Source organism: Falco naumanni, chromosome 5 (assembly GCF_017639655.2).
Source record: "Falco naumanni isolate bFalNau1 chromosome 5, bFalNau1.pat, whole genome shotgun sequence".
In the NCBI taxonomy this organism is placed as follows: Eukaryota; Metazoa; Chordata; class Aves; order Falconiformes; family Falconidae; genus Falco; species Falco naumanni.
Genome location: NC_054058.1, coordinates 20926075 through 20950918, shown reverse-complemented (window position 1 = coordinate 20950918; position 24844 = coordinate 20926075). Strand labels below are relative to the sequence as shown.

Genomic DNA, 24844 nt, shown 5'->3' with positions numbered 1-24844 from the left:
GAGAAGTTCTTTTGTTATTTTAAACATGTTTGGTACTTGTACTGAGAGTATGAGATCATCTGCTACCCTGCTCATAAAAAAAAAGAAGACAAAAAAGAAAAAAAGAAAGAAAGAAAAAAAAAAAAAAAGGTTGATTTCCCAAACTGAAAGAGAGGACAGATAAGGTGTTACCTTTTAATTGTTACTGCAGTTTGAAATTTCCCTGAAGGAAGACAGGGGAAAGAATAATTACCACAGTAAACCGGTTAAACAGGAAGGAATGCTTCTGATGGAAAGTTACACCCCCTTCATACTGAAAGTACATAGGTCATCTAAATGTGTCTGTGAACAGGAAGACATAGGAGACTGTATATTCTTCTAACAAATTATGTATTTCAGGTAAGAAGTTGCAAGAAATATTCTTATGGCTTAGCAAGTGGTCCAGTTATCTCCTCCTGGGTTCTGGCAAAAAGGGAAAATGGAGCCCACAGTGCACGAAGCTTTTGCACTAGAACACATGTGCATGCTGAAGTAAGGAAAGTATTTTTGTGTGCTTGGACGGCAACTACATCATTGTGAGCATTGCATGATGCTGTCAAATCTCTTGGTTTGTAGTGAATGCTTTACAGTATTTATTGGGATTCTCCCTTAAAACCCCCAGTCCCAGAACCATAGGATTATGTGAAAACACAGCTGTCATTTAAAAGGAAAAGGAAGGATTCATAGCCTTGGGGGAAAAATGCCAAACCCTCTAAAATGTGAATTCAGAAACTGTATGCAAGGCAGAGAAAATTAATCTTAAAAATTAATTTTACTTTTTTTAATGCATTATAAATTTTGCCTTCTAAGTGATTTTTGAAAATTCAGTGTTATCAATGTACTTTGCGTGATTCAAATGGAGTAACAGTTGCTGGCAAAAAGCCAAATAATTTCCTGAAGTTCATACGCTGTTTTGAAAAGGAACAGGATTTGGCCCAAATATGGAGCCGAATCTTACAAACTAAACCAGCAGGTAAGACTTAAACCACCTAGATTTACGACATGGCATGCTTATTTTCCAGTTTTAATGGTTCCTTTTAAATGCAAGCTTATGTAAGAGAGGTGCAGTGCTACAAACGGTGCTGTACAAGCTCCTGCTCCCTGCCAGGCCCTCCCTCTGCTGTGATCCGGGCTGGGAGAGGGATCCCACTGCACTGTGCAGACTTCTGGTTCCTTACGTGGCCTTCCCAGCCCCCTGAGGAGAACAGGGAAGCAGAATGCACAGACCAGCCTTTGGCACTATAGATAGATTGTATACTTTTGAAGATGACTAGGAAGGCAATACTTCTGCTGAACAGTATGGAGCGTGCGGGAGATAAGCATTCATGTACAGATAGATGGAGGTGGGGTGTGTGCGTGAATATTTGTCTGTTGGAGAAATACGGGATGCTGTACATGAAAGCCTTAGGGGTGAATGAGCTGTTAGACATTTATGCGTCATTATAAACTGAATTTGTCTGAAATATAAAGAAAAAAATTTCAAAACTGCTGAAAGGTCATAAACGGTGGTTGGTTTTTTTTTTTTTTTTTTTTTGGGGTTTTTTTGTGGGCTTTTTTTTTTTTTTTTTTTTGGTTTGTTTTCTGTACCTCAATTATTGTCTTCCAGGCAGCCAAACTTTATTAAGGAAAATGAAGCTGGAGGGAGATAGCAGTCTTTTATTTTTTATTTTTCCTGAAATATTCCAATTTTCAAGATAAAAAAATAAAAAATAAAATATGTTCTCTTTCTTGATTTAATGAATATATAATTTTCTTTCTTGTTTTCGTTTACTTACCTGCTGTAGTAATGAGAAAAGAGGAAGATGTAAATGTTGAAAATTTCATTTAAAAAAATCTTATTATTAAGCTTATTATTTTTTTCTGGAAAAAAACAAGGGTGTCGTCTTAATCTAAAAACATAGTGAACCTCAGGATTCACTCTTAGAGAAAGGTGAAGAGACTGTAATTGAAGCTCATGCTTAGATCACCATTCAAATTGGCATGCAACGTTTTCGTTGTCTGGCTTAGTGTGACTTCATAAATGTTTTTGTTACTCAACACAGTTAAAGCAAACCAAAGCATACAACACACAGAATCACTAAGTTGACTGCTTGAAAGAATAGTTCAGCCTCTAACTTGGAGATTTCATTTCAACCTATTTAATTTTTTGTTTCTTTTCTCATTCCTCACAGTGGGTGACAGTAGTCTATGTCACCTAGAGTTTGACTTCAAATGAAACAATAATAAATAATGTTGTGATGAATACCTTCTGTTGCAATATAGATTTTCATTGCAAGGCAGTATTATCTAAAGTAATACAGTATAGATTTTGGGGACATATTGGAAAAGCTATTTGTGGAGCTAAGCCTTAGCAATTTCTGAGCACATTTTTTATCTCGATGGCTCCCCCCGCTCCCCCAGGGAGTATATATTTTTAATTGAATTATTAAATCAGATGTTTCTTTTAGGTGATAAGTATCCAGCAGAACTGTGTACCTCATGTAGTATTGCTATTCTGTGTAATTTGTATTTTTAGGCTACATCTGTATCAGTAAATGAAACAGGCCAAGGCCTTGAGGGCAAGTGGCCCAGAATAAATTTTAGTTTTAGAGCTAAACTCTCTTCCTTAATAAGATATCCTTATGCCTGCTGACAGCAGTCTCCAGTACGTGCTGCCCATCTGAACCATAGAACTACTGCTTGGCACATGCCAAAGTCATATCAGGAAGTTTGTGAGCAACAGAGTGAATGATGCTGAGCTTCTGCAGAAGCTCATGCCCTCACCTGTTAATTTACTAAAAAAGATACAACCTCAGGCTTTGAAGATACATCTGTTTTGAAAAACAAAGAAACAAAAAAGTCTGAAATTTATTTATTTATATTTGTTTTCCTTTATATATGCCATATCCAAGCTTTTGGGTTGTAGTGTTTTGAATGTTAATTGGAGATCTGTGTCTTCTATGTTTTTTGACTGAACTTTCTTTGCCTGATTGCAGTAGGATAAAAAGTAGTAGAATATGAAGAAATTTGCAGTGCAAAAAAGAGAAAGATGTGAATGAAACTGCCATTAAAGAAACCATCAATACAAAGCTTTCCTACCTGCTTGTTTTAGATTCCTGCATTGTGTGCTATACAAGTGTCAAGTAATGGAAATAATATGGAGATTTTCTTTAATGTTTGTCAGAATTAGTATCTTAGCATTTAGATCAATTGTTTCAGGAATCCTGTTGCAGCTATTTAGGAGTCCAGGATAACTACAATAACTATTATTATTGTTATTATTATTATTTTTAAAGTCTGGAAATGAGGATCAGGCAACAGAATATTAAACCTTCTGATTAAGAAAATATTTCCACCTTGTGTAGAAAGCTCTAAAGCCAAAAAAGACTGAAGAAGTGTACTGCTTTCATTATAATAGGTATTTAGGTGGTTAACTTTTGTTATGTGCTTCATTTCAGTGTGTGCGTAGCTCCAGTTCTGAACATTACTCTCTTGACCTTGGAACTGTTGTAAGATTTCCCTGAGGATTAATAAGACCAAAGAGAAGAATCAATGATGGCGTACTTTGGGAGGGTGCCTTTCTCACACAAGGAATTTTTTGAAGGACACGCTGGGCACCAAGCATCTTACCCAATGTACCATTCTGGTTCTGCTGGAGAGATCCATCTAGGATTTGATCGAATAGTTGATGAAGTCAGCAATGAATTTTTTTTTTTATGGTTCATCACATTCACATCATCATGGAGAAATTCTTTTCCCTTCAGACATCTGTGGTCTGAACGTGCTTGACAAGCAGTATTGTGAACAGCCTGTAGTTGCTCATGGTGATCTTTACCCTGGAAACCCTCTCTCACACTGGCAACAAGGCGCAGTGTCACCAGTGGTTGGCTTCAGACCTTCTTTACTCCCTGATTGCATAAACCCCTCACTGGTGGATCCCTACCCCTACAGTCAAAATAGAGAAGCCTATGGAGGGAATAGTCCAAGTATAGCCGCAAATGTGTTTGATTCAAATGTGGAAAGAGGCAACAGAAGTCTGAGTTTGCAGATAGGCTTTGACAATGTGGATGCTCAGTGTCCTGTTTTCTTAGACAACTATCGATTTGGACAAGAAGTGGGAGATGAAAGTGGAACTTGGGAAGCTTGCTTAACTGAAACTTCAAGATGTGACATAAGACCTACCTGGCCCAGCAGCTGTGGACGTGACAGAGGGGTATTTCAATTTTCTTACATTAATAGTGCTTAAGGTTCTCAAATTTTACTTGTGTCTTTGCACTTTGTGTATTCACTTACACTGATGCAACATGGATTAGAAGCACTTGGTTTAAAGACTTTATACAAAATGAAACATTTATACCTTGGGGGAAGCAAAAGCTTTTGTTCTTGTGAGTTTCTGTCATGTGTCTTGCAATTCAGCTGGCCAAAAGCAACTGTGAGACTTCTTATTCACTTCTTATTTGGTTTTTACTGCTTCCGAAGACAGAGGTGCAGGGAAGTGTCAGGTGTATTTTCCAATAATTGTGCAACTTGATTTCATGGTAGTCATAATTTCCAACCTAATTTTTTATCTTTACGAGGAGAATGCTCTTAAACAAACAGTACATGATTAGTTAGGAAATTTTTATATAGTATGAAAACCTCCAAGCATCTTTTTCCTTTGATTCTAATATCAGAAGAGAACCCAGCAGACCATAAAAAATGACTTTTGAAGGGGAGGTGGCTAGTCTGGCTAGCTAATGAGGATTTTATATGGGCAGAATCTGTGTCCTAGCTGTTTCATGTTTTAACCAACTTGTACTTAAAATGTCAATGTATTTCTCCAACCTACCTAGTAAAAAAGACTTCATTTAAAAGTATACTATGTTCCTTACCTAGTATAAAATGAAGTATCTCCGTTGCCTCTAATGGAAACCTGCCATTTTACACCAGAAGAGAATCTAGATTGTGGTCTGGAATGCTCCAGTAGGCTCATTTTATGGCTCGTTGAACCATAAAACTACCACAGAGGGAGAAATACAGAAATATAGAGTAAGATGTGTCTGAGAGAGATAACAAATCTTTGTGGTCTGATATGAATCCTGAGACTCAAAATAAGAATACATTATGCTGAATCTGTTTTTCTGTTGAGCCAGATTATTGTCTCTGTGTCTAGTTTGGCAGACGTATCCCGATCCCGACAGATGAAACATATTAAGTCCTGCCTTCACCATGTTCTGCATGCACTTACGTGTGCATACATAACTATCTTCTAAAACCAGATGTATCTACTATAACTGAGGAAGCCAGGTCCTATAACACATGCTCTGTCTTTAGCTGTCCTTTTGAAGCAAATACTTCTTTTTTTCCTCCTTCCATCGGGTGTTCATAGCTCCATTCGTGGTTTTGCTGTTTTTAATAATGATGTCTTATGGGACTCCCATGACTCTCTCTGATGTTATATCTCTTCTCATTTTCTTTCTTTCAAAATCCTGACATAGAGAAGCAAAAAGAAAATGATAAATCCTGCCTTTTCTCTAGTCCTTGTTAGCATTCTGAATCATTATAGGAATCCTGAAATAGCCTACAGGATACCTCTGCACCATGAATATTAAAAGACGATTTAGGTTCACCATCTGCTTTTAACTCTCGGTGATCACAGCATCATAAAACAAAGGGGAAGAGACACTTGATTGACTTGTTTCTATGTCTGTGAATAGGGAGAACTATAGAAGTAAACATACACAGACCCAGACAGATGGGGGGGGGGGGGGGGGGGGGGGATGTATCTGAGGGCAAGAACTCTTAAAACTAATCCTGGGCACCACATTTTGGAAGTTCAGTGATGAATACAAAAGTGGAGGGGATGAATAGGTGGAGAGACAAAAGGCTGTTGTTGCTTTTTACTTCTGATAGGAAAACTAAAGCATGCTGACATCATGATGAAAAGAACAAGCCTTCTCATGAGAAAAGTAGAAAATAGTGAGATACAAATGAGCATGAGGAGATTAAATTGTGGTATGGGAATAAGAGGTGCTAGAGAAAGCAGTCTTATAAGAACCGGCACAAACACTTCTGTGACAGAGGAAGAGAGAATTATAGGGGAGGAAAGAGAAGAGATGAGTGAGTCAAGGGCGGCTACAATCGAATGTGTGGGAGGATTTGATTAAGTCAGGGAAGTATTTGAGCTGTTTAGCTAGAAGGGGAAGAAATGGGAGAGAGGAGAGAATTGATTTGTAGCAGAAAAATCAGTGTGGTCACAGGAATTCCTTCAGGGAAAAACAGCCATGTCAGGATAGAAAGAGAGCCAAGGCAAGGGACTGGTAACTGAACCTTGAGATGGTAAGAAAGGGAGAATAAAAGTTGAGAGAGAGAAGGGTAAAAAAACCACCTGTGTAAAAGTAACTCATTGCTACTGGATTGAGAGTGGAAAAGATAAGGAGGACTGTGGGGTGACAGGCCTGATGTCAAGTAAGACTGTCAGAGTGGTCAGAAAAGTGGAACACGACAGTAAAAGAAAGAGAACAAGCCCATACTGGATTGGTGAGAGCCAGCATGAGTTGAGTAAATGATACATCTGACTAATAGGAGATAAGAACCAAGACTGCAGACAGAGCGAAATGGAAACGATGCTGAAACATGGAGATGAGCATTGAGATAGGTCATAGGTATGCAAGGTGAAATATTCACATTGCTGAAATCATATTGTCATTCTGATCCTTAGCTCTTGGATGCAGTTGTATGGCCCTTGGCTTTATTGAATGTGTGTTAATCAAGATATGTCCATATGTAATAAAGGAAATATAAATATATATATTTATATTTCATATAAAAATATGTAATAAAGGAAACGTTAATTTTCTCTAGCCCTGTCATCATGAAGTTAAAAAATATTAAAGAAACTGTCTTCATAACATCCCTGTGAAAAGACATTTTATCTGTATTAGAAAGAAAATGGAAATAAAATTTTAAAAGTATCCAATAGATTTGCCTGTTCCATGTACAATATTCAGAATCTAAAGTTTTCAGAATAACTAGCAAGACTCAATTCTTCACCCAAGCCCAACCATCAGATTAAACTCCATGATTTCAGTTTGGGTGCTCCAGAAATGAGAAATACACAATTAGCGTTCAAGTTTGGGAAGGGTGGTTGTCCTGGTTTCAGGTGCGATGGAGTTAATTCTCAGGAGCTAGAACGGTGCTGTGTTTTGGCTTTGATGTGAGACTTTTCAGTTCCTCCGGCCTTGCTAGCAAGAAGGCTGGAGTGGCACAAGGAATTGGGAGGGGACACAGCCACATCAGCTGATCCAAACTAGCCAAAGGGATATTCCATACTATGGGATGTCATGCCTGGTATATATACCTGGGGGGTTGGCTGGGGCAGACAGGTCATTGCTTGGGGACTGGCTGGGCATCAGTCGGCAGGCAGTGAGCAGTTGCATGGTGCACCACGTGTTTCTTTCTTCCTTTCCCTCTGGATTTTATTCTTTCCCTTCCCCTTTTCATTATAACTGTTATTGTCATCATTGTTATTATTGTTCTTTCATTTTTATTCTATTTTGATTATTAAATTGTTCTTATCTCAGCCCTGGAGTTTCACATTCCAAATCTCCTCCCCATCCGTCTGGGTGAGGGGGGAGTGAGCGAGCAGTTGGGTGGTACTTAACTACCAGCTGGGGTTAAAACACGACAATGGTTCAGGTGACTTGACTCACACAATGTAAGAAATCTGTGGATGGGAAAAGATAGATTCCACTTACCCAGGGATGCACTCTGTTACTTTATTCCTGTTGTCATCAGTTCTTTCCATACACAATTCTCTGTCTCATTCATTGCACACTTTCAGATATTTGCAATGAGCAGAGAGTGGAATCCTATAGGTAAATAATGTGTGATTGTGTAATTAATATTTTACCTTTATATGCAATGGGAAGAAAGTAGTTTCTGGACACCTGAAAAGAGAAATGACAAAACTAAAGCTCTCATCCACATGATTCATAAACAGAGTTGGACCTATGTAACTTCTATGTACACCTCTGCCGCCAGAATGAGTTTGTATTAGTTAGCAATGATATATTGATTCCCTCTGTGTAGACTATTACTAGTCTGCACAATATTTTTATTTGCCATTAGGATTCACTCAGAAATGCTGCCAGCAAAGGCACAGAGAAGCAGACGGCTCCTGTCTCCTGCAGGAGAGGGTCCAGCTTCCAGCTTTGTCTGTCAAGCTCCTTTTTGCCATCCTTTAATAATTACCTAATCACATTCTTCTTCAAGCCATTAACTTGAGGATCCATACCCATGTTCTCATGGTCAATCATCTTTTCCTGGTCTTGGCCCTCTCCTTGCTCAAGTCCTCTCTGTTCCTCCTTCTTCAGTTCACAATTGCAGTTTTGCTCCTTTAGTATCAATGTTATGTCCCAGCCTCATCTTTTCTTACCTGTGGCCTAGTTTCCTTAGCTTTTCATGTATCCACTACCTTTCTTTTTCATGCACTTGTTCCAGGGCACTGTACCTGCTCTGTAATGACAGAACTGCAGGTCAAAAAAGAGCTTTTTGTTTGTTGCTGAAAGCAGCAGGTTTCCAGCCTTTGCTCCTGTGGGAGTCTCCATCCACCGCTCCTGTAGGGTAGTCTCAAGTTGTCCCTCCTTTGCAGCACAGGGCTTGGGTGGTTCTTCACTCTACAGAGTCCCTGTTAATCTCTTCTTCCTCCCGGCTGATCACGTCCTCCTGCAGCTCCTTCAGCAGCAGCTTGGCACTGCAGCCAGAACACAGCTCCCACCAGCGAAGCCGCTGCCACTCCCAGACCCAGCGAGAGGCACTCGACCAGCCCCACAGACAGAGACCGGGGATGCAGTATCCTTCCTCTGGAGCTCTGTTGTGTGCATTAGCCTCTGCTATCCACAGGGTCAGTTTCTGCACACCATGATGAAGATTGTGCCATGTGGCATGTCACCACCATCACTGCGTAGTCTTCAGTGAAGGTTCTGGGTTGCCTTTGCACCCCTACTGCAACAAATGTGGCAGCTTTACCTTCCCACTCGTGCTCTGTGAGCAGCGCTCCTGCTGTAGAGCTCACTCACAAACACAGCAATGTCTTTCTGAGCTTGTTCTGGATTTAATTCCTCTGTCAGGAACACGGGGGTACACAACATTCCAGATGCGAACTTCCTAGACCCTTGTCAATATACCTTTTTGTGGAATTGTCTACCCTAATGAAAATGTGAACAGGAATAGGGTTTTGTTGTTGTTTGTTTGTGTTCTGGCATTTTTTTTATGACTACATAATTTTAGGAGACCATTACTGTTAACAAATTATTCATAATTTCTAAATAGTGAACCTCTACCAGAAGTTCTTACCACCGTCTGCTGACGTCAATTGTAAGGTGTCTAACCAAGGTGGAAAAAAATGAACCAGTAGAGATGCTAGGTTTTCAGTGACTTTTGAAGGAGCTTTTTTTCAGCAGTCCTTAGAATCAGGGGGTGATGGACTACTGATTTGTACTGCTAAATTTATTTTCACTCTCTTATTTCAGCCCTCAGGGTTATCCATTTTTTTGGTACCAGATATTTCAGTTTTTCCCTCTACTGATGATGCTTGCCTACTTTTAAATTTCATAAGCACTCTCCTAATGCTTGTGCTATTGCGGTTAATGAAAATACTACATACAGTGATACCCAAGACTGATGGTATCCATAAAAGAGTTGTAACTTTTGTGCTTTCAGTTCTGCCATTGTGATTTCCCCACTAGCCAGCCCCCAACAGATCTTTCATCTTTTATACTCATGCCATCTTTTAAACTGTAACTAAAATTTCCCAGCCTGCATCTTTTCATGTATATTGGAAAAAAAATCTTAAATTTAGTATATTATTTATTATTAATGTTATCAGTTACATACTTGTACATACATTATTATTAAAATGATAAACACACTTTTCACCATATCTCAGTTTCCTCTTCTGTGACATGTCATTAGTTGCTTCTCTTTCTGAAGGGGCTTAAAAGTTGATGGCTTAGTTGAACCTTGTATCTGTCTTTATGTACCACAGCAGAATGGGCTTGCAGACATAAGAGCATTAAGCTCTTTCTTGGAGGTGATGTTCTGAGTGAAGGGTACTATGGCAAACAGACAAGGGGGTGCTTTGACCCAAAGCAGTGGCTCACAGCTGTGCTCCCCAAGTTTAGAGAAAGTATCTGGGGATTTTTTCATATTCAACAGAATACACTCACTTCCTGTTAGTTGTCTTAGGGATTTGCCTGACAGGTTCATGGAATTTGAAGGGATCCTGAGCTTCCTTCAGGGGCAGAAAGAGAGAAAGTAAGGATTAAAACTCAGTGCAGCGTAACCTTCTTTACCCCCCCCCCCCCCGCCACCCCCCCCCCAGCCTTTTGTAAACTAAGCATATATCTTCTGCATTTAGAGTTATCTCTGCTCTGTCACTGGGTAAATTTTGAAAGCTTTGTCTGGAATCCCTGTATTCTTCACGGAGGAGAAAAAAACAATTGCTAAACTCAGGGTAGCGGATGTTTTATGACTTTTTGCTTTTTCTCTGAAAGCATTTAGAGTGCAGTCAAAAGATTGCTATTTGTGCTTATTTGGAGCTCCATCATGTCAGGGGAGGGATGATGATGTATGAAAGTTAGTTCTCATGGAACTAAATGCAAGGTTAGCCTTATGGTCCTTCTGCTTCTGTTATCTAAATAACTGAACTCTGCTTCTTCTGATGTCTTTTTGGTATGTTTTAGGCTACAAGTTGGTCTATCCAGCTGGTTGAAGCAAATCAAGGAAGTAACGAGAACACAGTTGCTTTTTGCAATGCAGTGGAGAAGTAAGTAATGAAAAAACTTTATTCAACCTACTATGACATTTCACTTATTTATATATTAATCAGATTGGTTATCCCTCTGTATTGGGTCTGGCTGAGATGGAATTAATTTTCCACATAGCAGCCCTCACAGGGCTGTGCTTATATTGGTAGCTAATAACACACCAGTGTTTTGCTACTGCTAAGCAGTGCTCACACAGCATAAAGGCTCTCCCTCCAGCATTCCCCCTTCACCTGTAGGATGGGAGTGGGCAAAATCTTTGGAGGGGACACAGCCAGGACAGAGGACCCAAACTGAACAAAAGGATATTCCATACCATATAGCATCTGCTCAGCAATAAATGCTATGAGTAAGAAGGAGGAATAGGGGCATTTGTTAATACGACATTTGTCTTCCAGAGCAACCACTGTGTGTACTGAAACTCTACCTCCCAGCAACCGGCTGGACATTCCCTGCTGATGGGAAGTAGAGACAATCTTTTGTCTTCCTTTGCTTCCATGCCTGGCCTTTGCTTTTGCTTTTATTAAACTGCCTTTATCCTGACCCCCAAGGGTTTTTTTTTTTCATTTTATTTTCTCCCTCAACCTCATCCTCCTGAGGATGGAAGTGATAGAGTGGCTTTGTTGGCACCTGGCATCCAACCAAGGTCAACCCACCACACCCTGCATTCCTGAACTGTGCCATAATTCCAGTATCTACATAAATATGAAAGAGTTCCTAATTTTGATTTAAAGATTTTTAATAGAATGTTAATTCCAAAAATATTTTCTGCCTTAGAAGTCCCCTTTATCAGTGATAAGTACATTTAGCTCTTCAGTGTTGGTGGTTTATAGTGTGTGAAACTGAAGATCCATTGTCTGCCATTGCCTTGCACAATATTAGTGCCTGTGTAGCTTGGAGCGGGAGAAAAGGATTGGAAGAACTGACTGATGAAGAACACAATTATTATATACTGTACAATGAAAAGTGAGACTTAGTAAGCCACAAAAACTCCTTTAATTTTTGTTTACCATTACTGTTGGTAGTGTGGCTTAATTGGATAAAACTTTTTTACTTTTGTAATCTTTGGATAAAGAAATTGTGTTGAAATCCAAGAGCACTAAGAAATACAGATCTTTAGATTAATTTCTCCTTTTTTAGATATTCACTGATCATGCTATCAAGTTGTTAGCACAAACACATGCTTTTCCCTGCAGAAAAATAGTTGGAAAATGGAATGCTGATTTTTTAAAATATATATTAGACTTCAATTAATTGACTGTATTGAAGGTCAGCCAAGCTTGCTTCTCTTAAGAGAAAAAAAGAAAAAAAAATCCAGTTTGCCACTGCTCTGAAATTAACAGTGAATATATTATATATTCATACAGGGTGAATGGTCACCTTCAAAACGTACTCATTCACATAAGTCTCAGTTTTCTTTTTTGCCACAGTTCATCAGTCTGAACCCCAAACCAGCTCTGTTAACATAAGATGTGTGAAAGCACATTCCACGTGACTGGCTTTCCTCTCAGATATTCAGATAAATATTCTATGTTTAACTTTGAACTCTAATTACAGGAAAAGCTTTCTATTGATTTTTTTTTTTTTTTTTTTAAATGGATACATGAGTCTATTTACAGGGCTAAAAAGATTAATAGAATTAAGCCATTCCTGTTTTTCAGTAACTTGTTTAACGTGTATCACCAGCAAGAAAATAAGGTCAAACTTTGCTTTTCTTCTATCAAATAAATGGAAAAGCATTCTTAGGTCAAAATGTCACAGCACATAAAAGACCAAAAAATGTCATAAATTTGTAAACAACTAACATACTCAGACTTGCCAAATGAGCATCCTTCTAGTCCCCAAAGAATCTCAATACCTGGCAGTTTTATATATCAGAGGCAAGATTCAGAATTCAAACTCTGTGTCATGCAGACTTGTACCTCTAGCATGTAGCTCAAATAGAAACCCATCATGTTTTTTCTCTAGGTAATATCTGTACAGGTAGCAATCTATAATTGAACACAATTGTATCATTGTACACAACTATCAACAATTTTCAAAATCTTTTTATCAGGTTACTTCTACAATTATGGACATAGTGAACGTTCATCCATGAGTGGCTTTGGAATACATCCTAAAAGGGGTTTGACACTGGAAGATGCCACACTGATAGTCTCAGGATCCAATGCTGCAAAATGCAGCATTCTTCCACCTCCGACTGACTTTATGGATGTACTCTGCACCACAGAGAAAGACATAGCATTAAGAAATGCTGTGGAATAGCAGATCCCTCTAAATGTTAGTGCTTTCTGCATACACTGAATTGTTGCAGCACAGAAAGCAATTAGCACAAGTTCTTCTTCATGTAATACTTGAGTAGTACTTCAGTTATGCCTTGGAAGACTTAACCTTTCAAAATTTTGTGATGGGTGTGTTTTGCCCACCTGCTCAGGCCAGAAGCCCTTTAAGTACTTGAAAAAAAATAGATGGCCATAAATAAGCAACACTTTCCGGTCCCCCCATTATCCTAAATTATAGATAGTGTGGGGGTAGGGAAGGAGTTGAGGTTCATTTAGTTTTGAAAAGACTGCCAGTAAGTTGAGGAGGAGATTGATGCCGGGTGTGTCTACATAGCCCATGAATGTGATGCTGGAAAAAGGGTATTGAAGTTTCCAGTCTTATTCAGTCCTTGGCATTCTTACAGTAACAGGTTACAAGAGTGAATTTGGTTATAGGGGAGAGCTTTATGTGTAGCTTGTTCACAAAGAAAATAGACCGACATCAACTACATAGGTCACCAAAGCAGCCTCTGTAGCATAATGATTTTTTTACTATACATGTAAATCTATCTCATGCTGGAAGTATTGTCAAGCCTCATTTCCTCCTACCCCACTGGAACATCATGCCCCCTGGCTTTTCATGATAAGAAATGGACTGCTTCATTGCATTATTAATTTTGGAAGCCTAGGCTTTTTTTTTCCCTGTAGAAATACATGGCATGAAAGAGTAGTTCATACTGGTGTTTGAGAGACTTGGGCAGCAGCCCTGAGGCAGGAGTTAACATACTAATGAAGAACTTTATGCGAAAGAACTGTTGCTCAAAATACACTGTAATCAGAGACAGTATAAAGCATTGCCAACTCAGAAGCTACAAAATGCTCCTTGAACTAACAAACAAAAAAGAATGCAGTATGCTTACTACAGGATGCTTGAGTTGTTGACTAAAATATTCAGGCCAATTAGTGAAATGTAAAGCTTCTGCTGGTACAATATGTGCCCTTACCTGCAGCTGCAGAGTGTATGTGCTTAAAAAGCAAGTTTAATCTCAGATGACAGGCATAATACCTGTGACCAGTGTTCATTAGGAAATGCTACCTCAGGAGGAATTAGTTTCTGCAGGTCTTCAGTAATTGGAAGGAGGAGGGGCAATATATTTTAAAGGTAATGGTATATCAGAGAGTCTCAATGACTGTAACAGTTATTGCTCTCTACAGACATTTACGTAACTACCTAGGGTTTAGTAACGAGGATTTCAGACTGGATTCTAGAGCACTGTGAAAACAGGGACTTCTTAAGATTTTGCATAGAAAGCCTGTTCCTGTATGTATTTTGACCAGCTGTCCTAGCAGCAGCTGTCTGTGCACATGCTTTTGGTTAGTTTTATGTTAAAACTCTTATTTAAGCACCTATTGAGCACCTTCATTTCTACTGTTCTCAGTGTAAGCTGAAGTCTGTGTTTAAACTCCTTTTGGGTTCTCTGAGGGTCCAGTTCAGCAGTGATTCTGTGAAGTTCATGAAGATTTAGTGATGGTTTTCCTATTAAGTAAAATGTGTAGTTATACATATGCTATCTGATATGTATGAAAACAAGGTTTGAGTTTCTACCTTTTTCACAGAATCATAGATTTATAGAACCATTTAGGTTGGAAAAGACCTTTAAGATTATCAAGTCCAGCCATTAACCCAGGACTGCCAAGTCCACCACTAAACCATGTTTTCTAACCCTAAGCACCACATCTATGCATTTTTTAAATACTTCCAGGGCTGATGATTCCACCACCTCCCTGGACAGCCTGTTCCAATGCTTGATCACCCTTTCAGTGAGGAAACTTCTTGTAATACCCAATCTAAACCTCCCCTGGTGCAACTTGAGGCCTTTTACTCTTGTCCTATCGCATCTTATCTGGGAGAAGAGACCTACCTTTCAGGTAGTTGTAGAGAGCAATAAGGTCCTCCCTGAGCCTCCTCTTCTGCAGACTAAAAAATCCCAATTTCTTAAGCTACTCTTAATAACACTTGTGCTTCAGACCCTTCACCAGCTTCATTGCCCTTCTCTGGACACTCCAGCACCTCAGTGTCTTCCTTGTAATGAGGGACCCAAAACCGAATGCAGTATTCAAAGTGCAGTCTCAATAATACCGAGTACAGGGAGAGTATCACTTCCCTTTTCCTGCTGGCCATTGCAGATCACTATCTCAGATATAAGCCAGGATGCTTTTGGCCTTCTGGGCCACCCGGGCACACAGCTGGCTCATGTTCAGCTGGCCAGCAGCAGCACCCTAGGTCCTTTTCCCCCAGGCAGCTTTCCAGCCACTCTTCCCCAAGCCTGTTGCCCTGTGTGGGGCTGGTGTGACCCAAGTGCAGGACTCAGCACTTCTTCTTGTTGAACCCCATACAATTGTCCTTGGCCCATCAATCCAGCCTGTTCAGATCCCTCTGCAGAGCCTTCCTGCCCTCAAGCAGATCAACATACCCCTCCACTTGGTGTCATCTGCAAATTGCTGAGGGTGCACTTGATACCCTCATCCAGATTGTTGATAACGATATTAAACAGGACTGGCCCCAGTACTGAGCCCTGGGGAACAGCACTTTTGAACCCCAATACTTGTGTTCCCTCTCTTTGCACAAAATTTTATTCCTAACAGCTCCTTATGTACTATTATTGTAAGTATTTTGTAGAATTTTTATTTTGTTATTATAAGAGATGTGAAATGCCTATTTAGACATAATTTCATCATGTGTTCTTTTCAGAATAAGAAATGCCTATCCAGCTTTTGACTTGAAGACAAACACGGGGAAAATCTGGAGTGTTGCAAGAAGGTTCCCAGACCACATTCTTGATGAATCAAAATTCAAAATCAGTGTTTGGACAGATTCTTCACCATATCCTCTGCTTCTTTCACAGCGTGGTAAGTGATTGAGGTGTCCATATCCTTCCACAATTCAGTTCCATGGAGATGATAATGAAATGCATGTTATCTGGAAAGATAACTGAAGAGCAGGCCTTATGTGAGTCTTGAGTGTATAGTTTGTCAAACGTATTTAGTATATGTGCTGTAAAATCTAAATCACATTAAATATCAAATTTTGCTATTGTGTAGATCTCTGCTTTCTTTAATCACAATTGGGACCAATTCTGGCAGTCTCAAATAGACCATCATTCAGACTTTGATCCAGAAGGGATTTAAGCTTGTGCCTTATTTGAAGTTTAGGGGTAGTCCCCATATAGTTGTGGAAATTTTCACAGCCTTGACTGTTTCTGAAATCCAAGACTTAAGAGTCTGCAGTCACTAAAACTCCTCTGCACCCAAGGTTATGTAGAGGTCAGGGAAAGTACGAGTCAGTCATAAAATGAATGAAGAAATTCCAACTGAGTGGGAAGAAAAAGAGAATAATTAAGAATTGGAACAGTTCACCCATGGAGGTTGTGGAGTCTCTGTCCTTGGAGGATTTTAAGGTCATACAGGACAAAACCCTGAACAAGCTGGTCTGAATTCAGTGTTCATCCTCCTTTGGAGAGGAGGCTATACTAGATGAACCTACTGAGGTCCTTCCCAACCTAAGTTATTCTGTCACTAGTGTGACAGAAGCTGCCACTGCTCCTGTGCACCCTGTATCTGTGGTGGATGGGAGAATATTTGATTCCAGCTCTGGTAATTTTTACTTCTTAAGGAACATGTGCAAGAATGAAATAAATTGTCTTCTTCCTCTCTTCCTGAAGTGCTGCTTTAAGTAATATTTTTTTGTTTCTTTGTGTTTTTTTTTTTTAATGAATCATTCCTTCAGTTGTCAAGGAATTATTTGGCTGTATCAGGCTGAGTATTACATTGATGGGTTGAAAGCTGAAAATCCAAAGCTCTATAGAATGTCAGTCAGTGTGCACTAAAAAAAAAAATATCTTCATAAATAAGATAGCCAAGACTTACACACTTATTCATACAAGTTTGCTTGATTTGGGAGCATCTACATAGTTACTGGAAAGCCTGGAAAAGTAGTAGGTTGTACCATCTCAAACCAATGTTTTGTGGATGGCATGAAACAAAGGGCCAAAGGGACACTTGGGCCAGAAGATAGTATTTCCAGCATTTCTGTCAGTGAGGCAAGAGATCTACAATGAAGTTCCCTGTAATGCAAAGTTGCAACTACTGGAAAATGTTTTATAATTTATTTACCCTACAGATTGTTCAATTTTCAGTCTGCTTAACTTTATTTACAAAAACACTTCAGAAGGCACAGCTAAAACTGAATGGCATGTAAGAAACAGTCCCTATCCTAAACTTGCTTACAGATAAGTAAACAATAAGATATAATTAAAATGGAGAGAGGGAGTACACTTTTTTGCAGAATCTAATATAAAGAATTGTTCAATCATGCAAAAACATTTGGCAGAGTAAGGAAAGGAAAATGCGTCTATGGAGTGCAAATGATTGATACCAGCAAGTTCCAGATTTTTTCCTTTAAGTGACCTGAAAAAAAGTGCATGTTACAATTTTAGTTCAAGATTCTTTGCCATTCTTCTTTTTAGGGTGTTTAAATTTAGCAAACAGGCACTGCAGTTTACACGTCAAACCAGCTATGAGGAGTTGCTTAAAACAGGATGTTGTCAAAGGGCTAGGTGTTTTTAAAACTAGTAAAACTGGGAGAAAATGTTTAATTGAAGTGGCTTTCTAAGCAAAAGAAAAATGGCTTTGCTAAGAAAATTAAAATTTTAAGAAGGAACTTTTGAATTTGTTATGCATTTTTTTTTCCCTGGGGAATACTAAATCAAAGCAAAAACCAAGCTACTTGTGATAACCAACTCTGTTTTATTTCAGCTTTGTTTTTGTCTCAGCCCCCTCCCTTAGAAATGTCAGCTGTTCTCTGAAGTTTCTTTCTCAGTATCGCATCCCCTTAAACTTTCCTGCAAAAACAATTTTACATTTCTTGGTTTGTTCTAAAACGGTAGCATAGCAGCTCTGAAATAGATTTGCTGCTATGAGTTGGCTGCTCTGGGTGACTGGGTAACATTTAATGGAACACCATTAAACCCAGTTAGACTGGTAGGTTAGGCTCAGTTTTAAGCAGCTGTCTGAACATGGACCAGTGTAAATTCATCAACACACAAGTCTTGGTTACATATTTAGTTTCTGGGGATTTGTATTTAACTGTAGGTAGTTTCCATTTTTATGGAAACTTCAAGCTTCTAGTAAGAGCTCTTATGGCTGCTAATTCTGAAGTAATAAAGAAATACCATGAATGAAAAACTGAAAAGAAAATCGACTTTGGCTTTTTTGTTATCAACTACAATGAGATTCCCTGAGAATTGTGGAGGAAGTCTAGACTTTTATTTTGCATTGTAAAACCATCTTGGTACGTTACATGAAGACTTTGCACTGAAGATTCAGATCTTTTTTCTGCTAGAGAGAGGTATCTCCTACCTGCAGCATCAGTGCTGGTGCAGTGTGCTCTGCATGCCTGTAAAAGATGAAACTTGTCAGATGTTTGCAATTTGACTGCCAGATTATGCAGCTATTCTTTTCCATTTTTTGATCAGTTCTTCTAAAATGTACAGGGAGGAAGTGTATTAGCAAGGCTGGAAAATGGCTTAAAAAGATGAAGTAACGCTGAAAAAAGTTCTCACAATGTTAGAATATTTATGAACAGCAGATTGTATGAACTGACATAGAACTTCTTAATTTATATGCATTATATGTAGTGTTACATGTAATATATTACACATTACTATTATAATATGACTCTACATAATGTTAAATAATATTCTTATAATATTTTACATATATATATATAATGCATATAGCATTAATCTACTTCTTGGTTTAGGCTAAAAAGGTGTGCATAGCAGAAACATTAGAAAGTAAAATTCTGGAGCCTTCTTGGGTCATGAGAGGCAACAGAGTCAACTTCTGCATCAGACCATGATCTCACAGGGTAAATGTACCAAGAAATTCATCATGAAAATTAAAGAAACAAAAAAAGAATAACATTGCCACTTGTCTCTTCCTTTCTGCATGGGACAGTTGCTCAGCTTTTTATTATAGCTACCTAAAAAATTGCTAACTGCCTCTAAATTGACATAGATTCTGTGACGAGTATTTCGAAGCAAAATTTAAAAAACAAAAGAAAAAAAATCAGGTGTGGCTTGATCTAATTCCTCTTGATGGAGCTAGTCTGCAGCAGTAGTTAAGAATTGCAAAAAAAATTATATATGTCTTATTTTCTTTGCTCAAGTATCTAGCCTGGAATTCCCTTGCAAGCTACTACTAATTTTTCTTGCTATCTTTATTTACAGGTGGCTGTATCACTCACGACTTTATTGTAGAGATCCTCCATTGCACAAATCGATACTCAGTCCAGGAGGAATGCCTTCTAAGTGTTTGCGGGTCTGATGAATTCTTACAAAAGTAAGTATCTCATTAGGACATGGTATTGAGTATGTATTGTGTAATACGAGCTGGGCTTTTGATGCACTCTGCTTATGTGCCATGTAAAGAGAACCATAGGGAGGGTAAGAACATTATGTTCCAAACACTTAATGTATAGTTTCTGAAACTCACAGAACACATGGTAATTATGTTCTACAGAGATGATGGTGCGCCCTGGTGCAAGGAGTCAGATTCTGGCCCCTTTATGTAAACTTTGTGCAACCTTAATTTCTTTCACTCCAGTGCCCTTCTGGTCTTTCTTATCTGTAATATAAGGATGCTGCTCCTCCCAGTATCTCACAGGAGTGTTATAAGCTTGAGGAGGTATTCATGTCCTCAAAGTGGGAAGTCACCAAAAAGAGGAGATAGTATTATACAGCTGCATAATAGGTGATTTTACTTCATATCCAGTTGTACCAGTAGCAAAGCAAATGAAGTCAGCACTTTGATGCTGACTGCAAGTTGAAGAAAAACACATTGTATGTACAAACCAGTATTTCTGAATGTATGTAGTCTACAAGTAAGGAAGTAAATGCTCTGATTCAAGTAAACTCTTGTGGTGGTTGAAGGCACTACTGGCCTCAGCTAGCTGTTTCTTAACCTCTGGCAGCTTAAATTCATCTGTCAGCAAAAGTGAGCAGATTTTGTGTTGAAGCAGCTAAAGTGCAGGCTGTTGTCAACTGTACTGTAGGGACTGTGACTTTTGGCAGAATGGGAGAAGTTGGCAGTTCTCTGTGGTAACATGTTAAGCTGGCATTGCAGGAATCATGGCTCATCAGTTAGACATAAAGAACATTAAATAAAATAGTATATGTCTATAATCAAAAGGGAAATATTTTGAAGCAGTCCTGTTTGCCGTATAGCATAAAGATTAGCAGAACTAGCCTGGAGCAAGTCAACTTGATTAATGAAAGTAATGTAGTTGTGAGAGCAGGTTTCACACTGTGTAATTAGCTTTGTTCTATATCCAACTTGGACACTTTGCTCTTACACAGGTCAAATGTTCAGATGTTTATGATGAATTATGCTTTGCAACTAAAGATGGAGACTGCAACATTTCTAAGCCCACTCTTGTCCAAACCTCCATAAAGCAGAAGCTGGTACAGCAGTGCACTGTGCAAAGCATTGCAACACCAGAACCACTGAGCATATGTCACACATAGATCTGTCAATTACATAAAAAGCCAGGGGTTTGGGGCTTTTTTATTATTATTATTTTCAAGACTCCCTTCTCATTGCAAACTAATTGCTAACGCAAATGGAAATAATGAGTCACTGTACTGAGCGTGAGCTCAGTGCATTTCAATACAGTGTACAGTATGTTCTAAACAGTTTTATTTTCACTGGTGGGAAGAATGCATCAATAGCAGACTGTTTAAATTCCTGCACTTGCAGCATCTCTGCACGTCTCATTAGCAGTGAAACAAGGTCAATAATGTTGTCAGCTTTTTTGCTTTGCTCCTTCACTCTTATGCAGAAAGCACTGAGCTGCACTTCTGGCCTCAGCAGCTTGCAATTCTGCACTATGTCGTACTTTCAGCTCCCCTTCTTCTGCCTCCTCATCAGAGTCCTGTATCTGAAATTTGGAACCCCAGACCATTATTATCCCTTGGGTAGCTTAACATGGCCTGCAGAGTTGCCTCAGGGTGAAATTTTTCTTATGTTTGGGCAATCTTTTAGCACAAATTGCTTTCCTCACGATGTTGCTAACAGAGTGATTTGATGTACTTGTACAGAGTTCTTCCTCAGAAGAGTACTTGGAAATTGTTCAGGGATGAATTCCAGTAGAAGTTCCCCAAATTATGAGGCAGCAAAGGGGATAAATTCTTTGCTGCTCCTGCTTTACTGTAACCCAGAAAAAAACTAAAGTAAAGCCAAAAATGTGACATGATAAATTCTTATCAGACCAGAGTGGTTTAATGAACCAGATAACATTGTGAAGATCTGTTAAAGCTTTAATTTGCTATTATATTGGGCTGTATTAATAAGCACTTCACCCTGCCTTCTGCAGAAGCACCTGAAAGACTTGATGATTTCAAGAATCCATTTAGCTTTGAAAGAGATAGGGAAAAAATACTTCTGTGTTAAGTGCACAAGCTTTCGTCATCCATTATTCCCTTCCTGTGGAGATCTCCTTGAGTTCACATCCTATATGACTCACCAGTGTCAGATTTCAAATATCCAAATTTTACAAAACTCAGAAGGCTGTGTATAAGCTGTAGGTCAGTCCTTAATAGAGCCATCTGTGAATTTCTGATTTGGAATCTCATTTGGTTTCTGGTCTTTAAGTTCATTTTGTTTACTGATGAGAAATCCTGGCCTTGCCTCAACCTACAGGCTTTCTTTTTCTTCCTACACTTCCTTTTCCCTCAAGTTTTTCTTACAGGGCCTGTAGAAGCAATCAGGATTTGTTGCCACTTTGTCCTTGCCCCTTCTGTCATTGTAAGGTGTATGTTAGTTACTTCCCCACTTGATTTGCTGCAGTTCCTTTCTTAGATGTTCAGTCTAAGTGGATCTGGAAGCAGAAAGAGAGACTCCTTGAAAGAGTCTCTATTTGTGTCATCAATTTTTGCCACTATTAATGGAAGTTTCTGATTTTCATACGTATCTACAGACCCTCCTTCTCCCTCCTTGTCCAGGTTTCCCAGCTGTGGGTGTGCTCTCCACTCCTTTACACTTGTCCTGTTCATAATAATCTTTTATTTCTTAGAGGGTCGCCTGCTGTTTCTAAAAATTCTTCACTTTATCATCCCATCATCCAAACCTTTTACATCTACCTTTAAATCTTGCTGTCACAGTTTCCTGTCCTTCCTTAGACTTAGAATGGATGGCCTAAAAATGATTTTATGATACCCTTCATGAAAGATGTTTTATACAAATAAATTAAATTGGGGCTAAGCAACTTGTGTCACATAACTCCTTGCTTTCAATGCCAGCAGCAAGCCAAACCAAACCTTTCTCATGTGAAAGAAAAAAATCAATCCTCCATTTAGACATTTTGCCTTTAGAACTACAGGCCACAAACTCAGGGCATCCTGAAATGCCTAATAAAACAAATCACAAGTACATATAAGAATATGGGGTGCTTTTTTTTATTATTTTTTATTATTGATCTGCCTACTAGCAATAGGTTGTGGTAATGTAGACTCAGCAAAGGAATGTAGTCCAAGGATATAAAGCTTTATTTCAAAACATGCCTTGTTTTCCTTTTTTTTATATTTTTTTGAAGGCTTAGGTTGTGTGTTTTTTTTTTAAAAAGGATCTTTTCATATGTAATTTTAATTCTATCCACAATCTACCATAGTATAATTTGCAGTTACCTTACTGCTTTGCAGTTCAGCTAACACAGTGAGCCAGTGTATGGAATAGTCTAAATGCTTATCATTTCTGCTCACATGCTTGCCTGTGACCTTACTGATGACATTTTTTTGCTTTACTAATTCTATTCTCTGAGAATTGAGACCTACAGAAGAATTCATTTTCACTCAAAGTGAAGTTTAAGCTATTAATTACACACTGGGCAGAGTTATATTCATGCAGATTGGGATCATAAGAAGCAAGCACCTTTTGGATGAATATGTTCTTTGTAAAAAATAAACTTAATTTTCTCTTGTCACTGTAGATTAAGCTTCTCATTCAGAGATGCTGCTTAGCTGAGTCCTTTTGCAGAAAAAAACCAAAACCCAAGTCTGATTGAACTGTGTTAGGATTTGGAGCTTATAGCACATCAGAGAACCTTGCTGTGGGGAAGCAAAGTGATATAGTGGTGAGGCTGTCTCAAGAGACTGAGGGATTTTTCCCTTTCTCTGCTTCTGATATATTGTAGGACCACTTTACTCTGACAAGTTCATTACCATGTTTCTTAAAAACAAAAACTGCCTTTTGCTTAATGTCTTTTGGCATGGCATTCTTATGAAAGCTTTATTCTTCACGTAGTATTCTAGCTAAAAATAGGTGGGAAATTGTTAATAATGTTGTAGCATTTTTATTTCTGTCTCCTTTACAGAGCTCAGAGCACTGTAAACCAGTTACTAATAATCATCCTGTCCTCCAAAGGGGGCTTTATTACTTTTATCTTAATGATAAAGGTAGCAGCAGATCAACTTGGTGTGTTACAGTCTAGGAGTGGCTAAAAGGTAGTCTGTCAGTCTATGGCAAAGCTACACCTCTGTTTCTTGTACTTCACTTTTCATCTAGACCATGTTTCCACATTATTTTATTGAGGCATTAATCCATTTGTCCAGTCTCTTGTGTCACAATACCTGTCAAAACTTTTCTCTTTGTATTTGTGACATGAAGTCAACTGTATGGCCAGTACTTCTGACTGCAATGTTTCAGGGCAGCATCGCTATGTCAATAAAGGATTTGGTGATGTATAGTATCTGCCTGACACAGCAGAGCTAACATAAACCACTAGTGTAAATGTAGTTATAACAACAAAATTCCACTTCTGTTGGTGTAGCTTGTTTTGCCTGGAAGCACGATGACATGGAACAATTATACTTGCAAAAGATAGGTTTTTTTACCTCTGTGGCAGAAACTTGTAACTATAGAAGAAGGTATAGCTATACCAATTTACACTAACAGAAGGCTCATTTATATTGGTATAGCTACACCAATTTCTGTCATTGGCTTGGTAGAATGTTGGCATTGCAATAGGAACCTGTATACTGAAGAAATCGGGAAAATGTGACTCGGTGCTCACAGATGTGTTTCTTTGTAATTTTCTTGTTACTATGCCTGTCCGAAGGTTGAAAGTAATGCAGAATAGAAAAAAACAGGAGTAACTGTGGGGTAAAAGGTAAAAAACAGTGTGAGGCAGTTCTAAAGGATGAAAGGAACACAGGAGAGTTCATCATTAGAGTCACAAGACAGATGTGATTAGGTAAAATGAGGAGAGGAAGAAATTTCAAGATAACCATGGGCAGATGTAACACAGGCAGGAGCTGAGGAGCAACACAAGATAATTTATGCATTGATACAGTCCCAGGAACTGGGAATAGGTCACTTAGTCTTTTGCTTGTAAAGGATTTTGAGAAAGGTTGAGGCATAGCAGCAATGTGCCTTCCACCAGTACAGGTATTTTACTGTGCTGCTGTTAACTTCTCTCAGTCTTTCATCTGTACTTCATGCTTTTAAAATCAAGGAATTCTGCAAATGTATGGAAGAACTTTGAACCTTGTTTTATGTATTGCTATTTCTGATGGAAATGGGTTTGTCTTTTGTGACTTTTAATGCATTTGTTTAAAAAAATTCAAAATTCCCGTATCCACACCAACACCTTTTGTGACCACTGTGGTCAGTATGTATTTTACTTAACCACAGTGTAGTATAGGTGCAGAACATTTACAAGATATA

At 38.6% G+C, this 24844-nt stretch overlaps 1 protein-coding gene across 1 annotated transcript in view; it reads left to right on the top strand.

Annotated features, from left to right (window-relative positions):
- Positions 1–267: 267 nt before the first annotated feature.
- The window catches only part of PIK3C2G (phosphatidylinositol-4-phosphate 3-kinase catalytic subunit type 2 gamma), a 208027-nt gene continuing 183450 nt past the window's right edge, over positions 268–24844 (top strand). Inside the window, 6 exon segments of the mRNA XM_040596857.1 lie at positions 268–378; positions 3456–3702; positions 3704–4210; positions 10722–10804; positions 15816–15973; positions 19354–19465. Coding sequence (XP_040452791.1) covers positions 3550–3702; positions 3704–4210; positions 10722–10804; positions 15816–15973; positions 19354–19465 — 1013 coding nt within the window. The 5' untranslated portion in view covers positions 268–378; positions 3456–3549.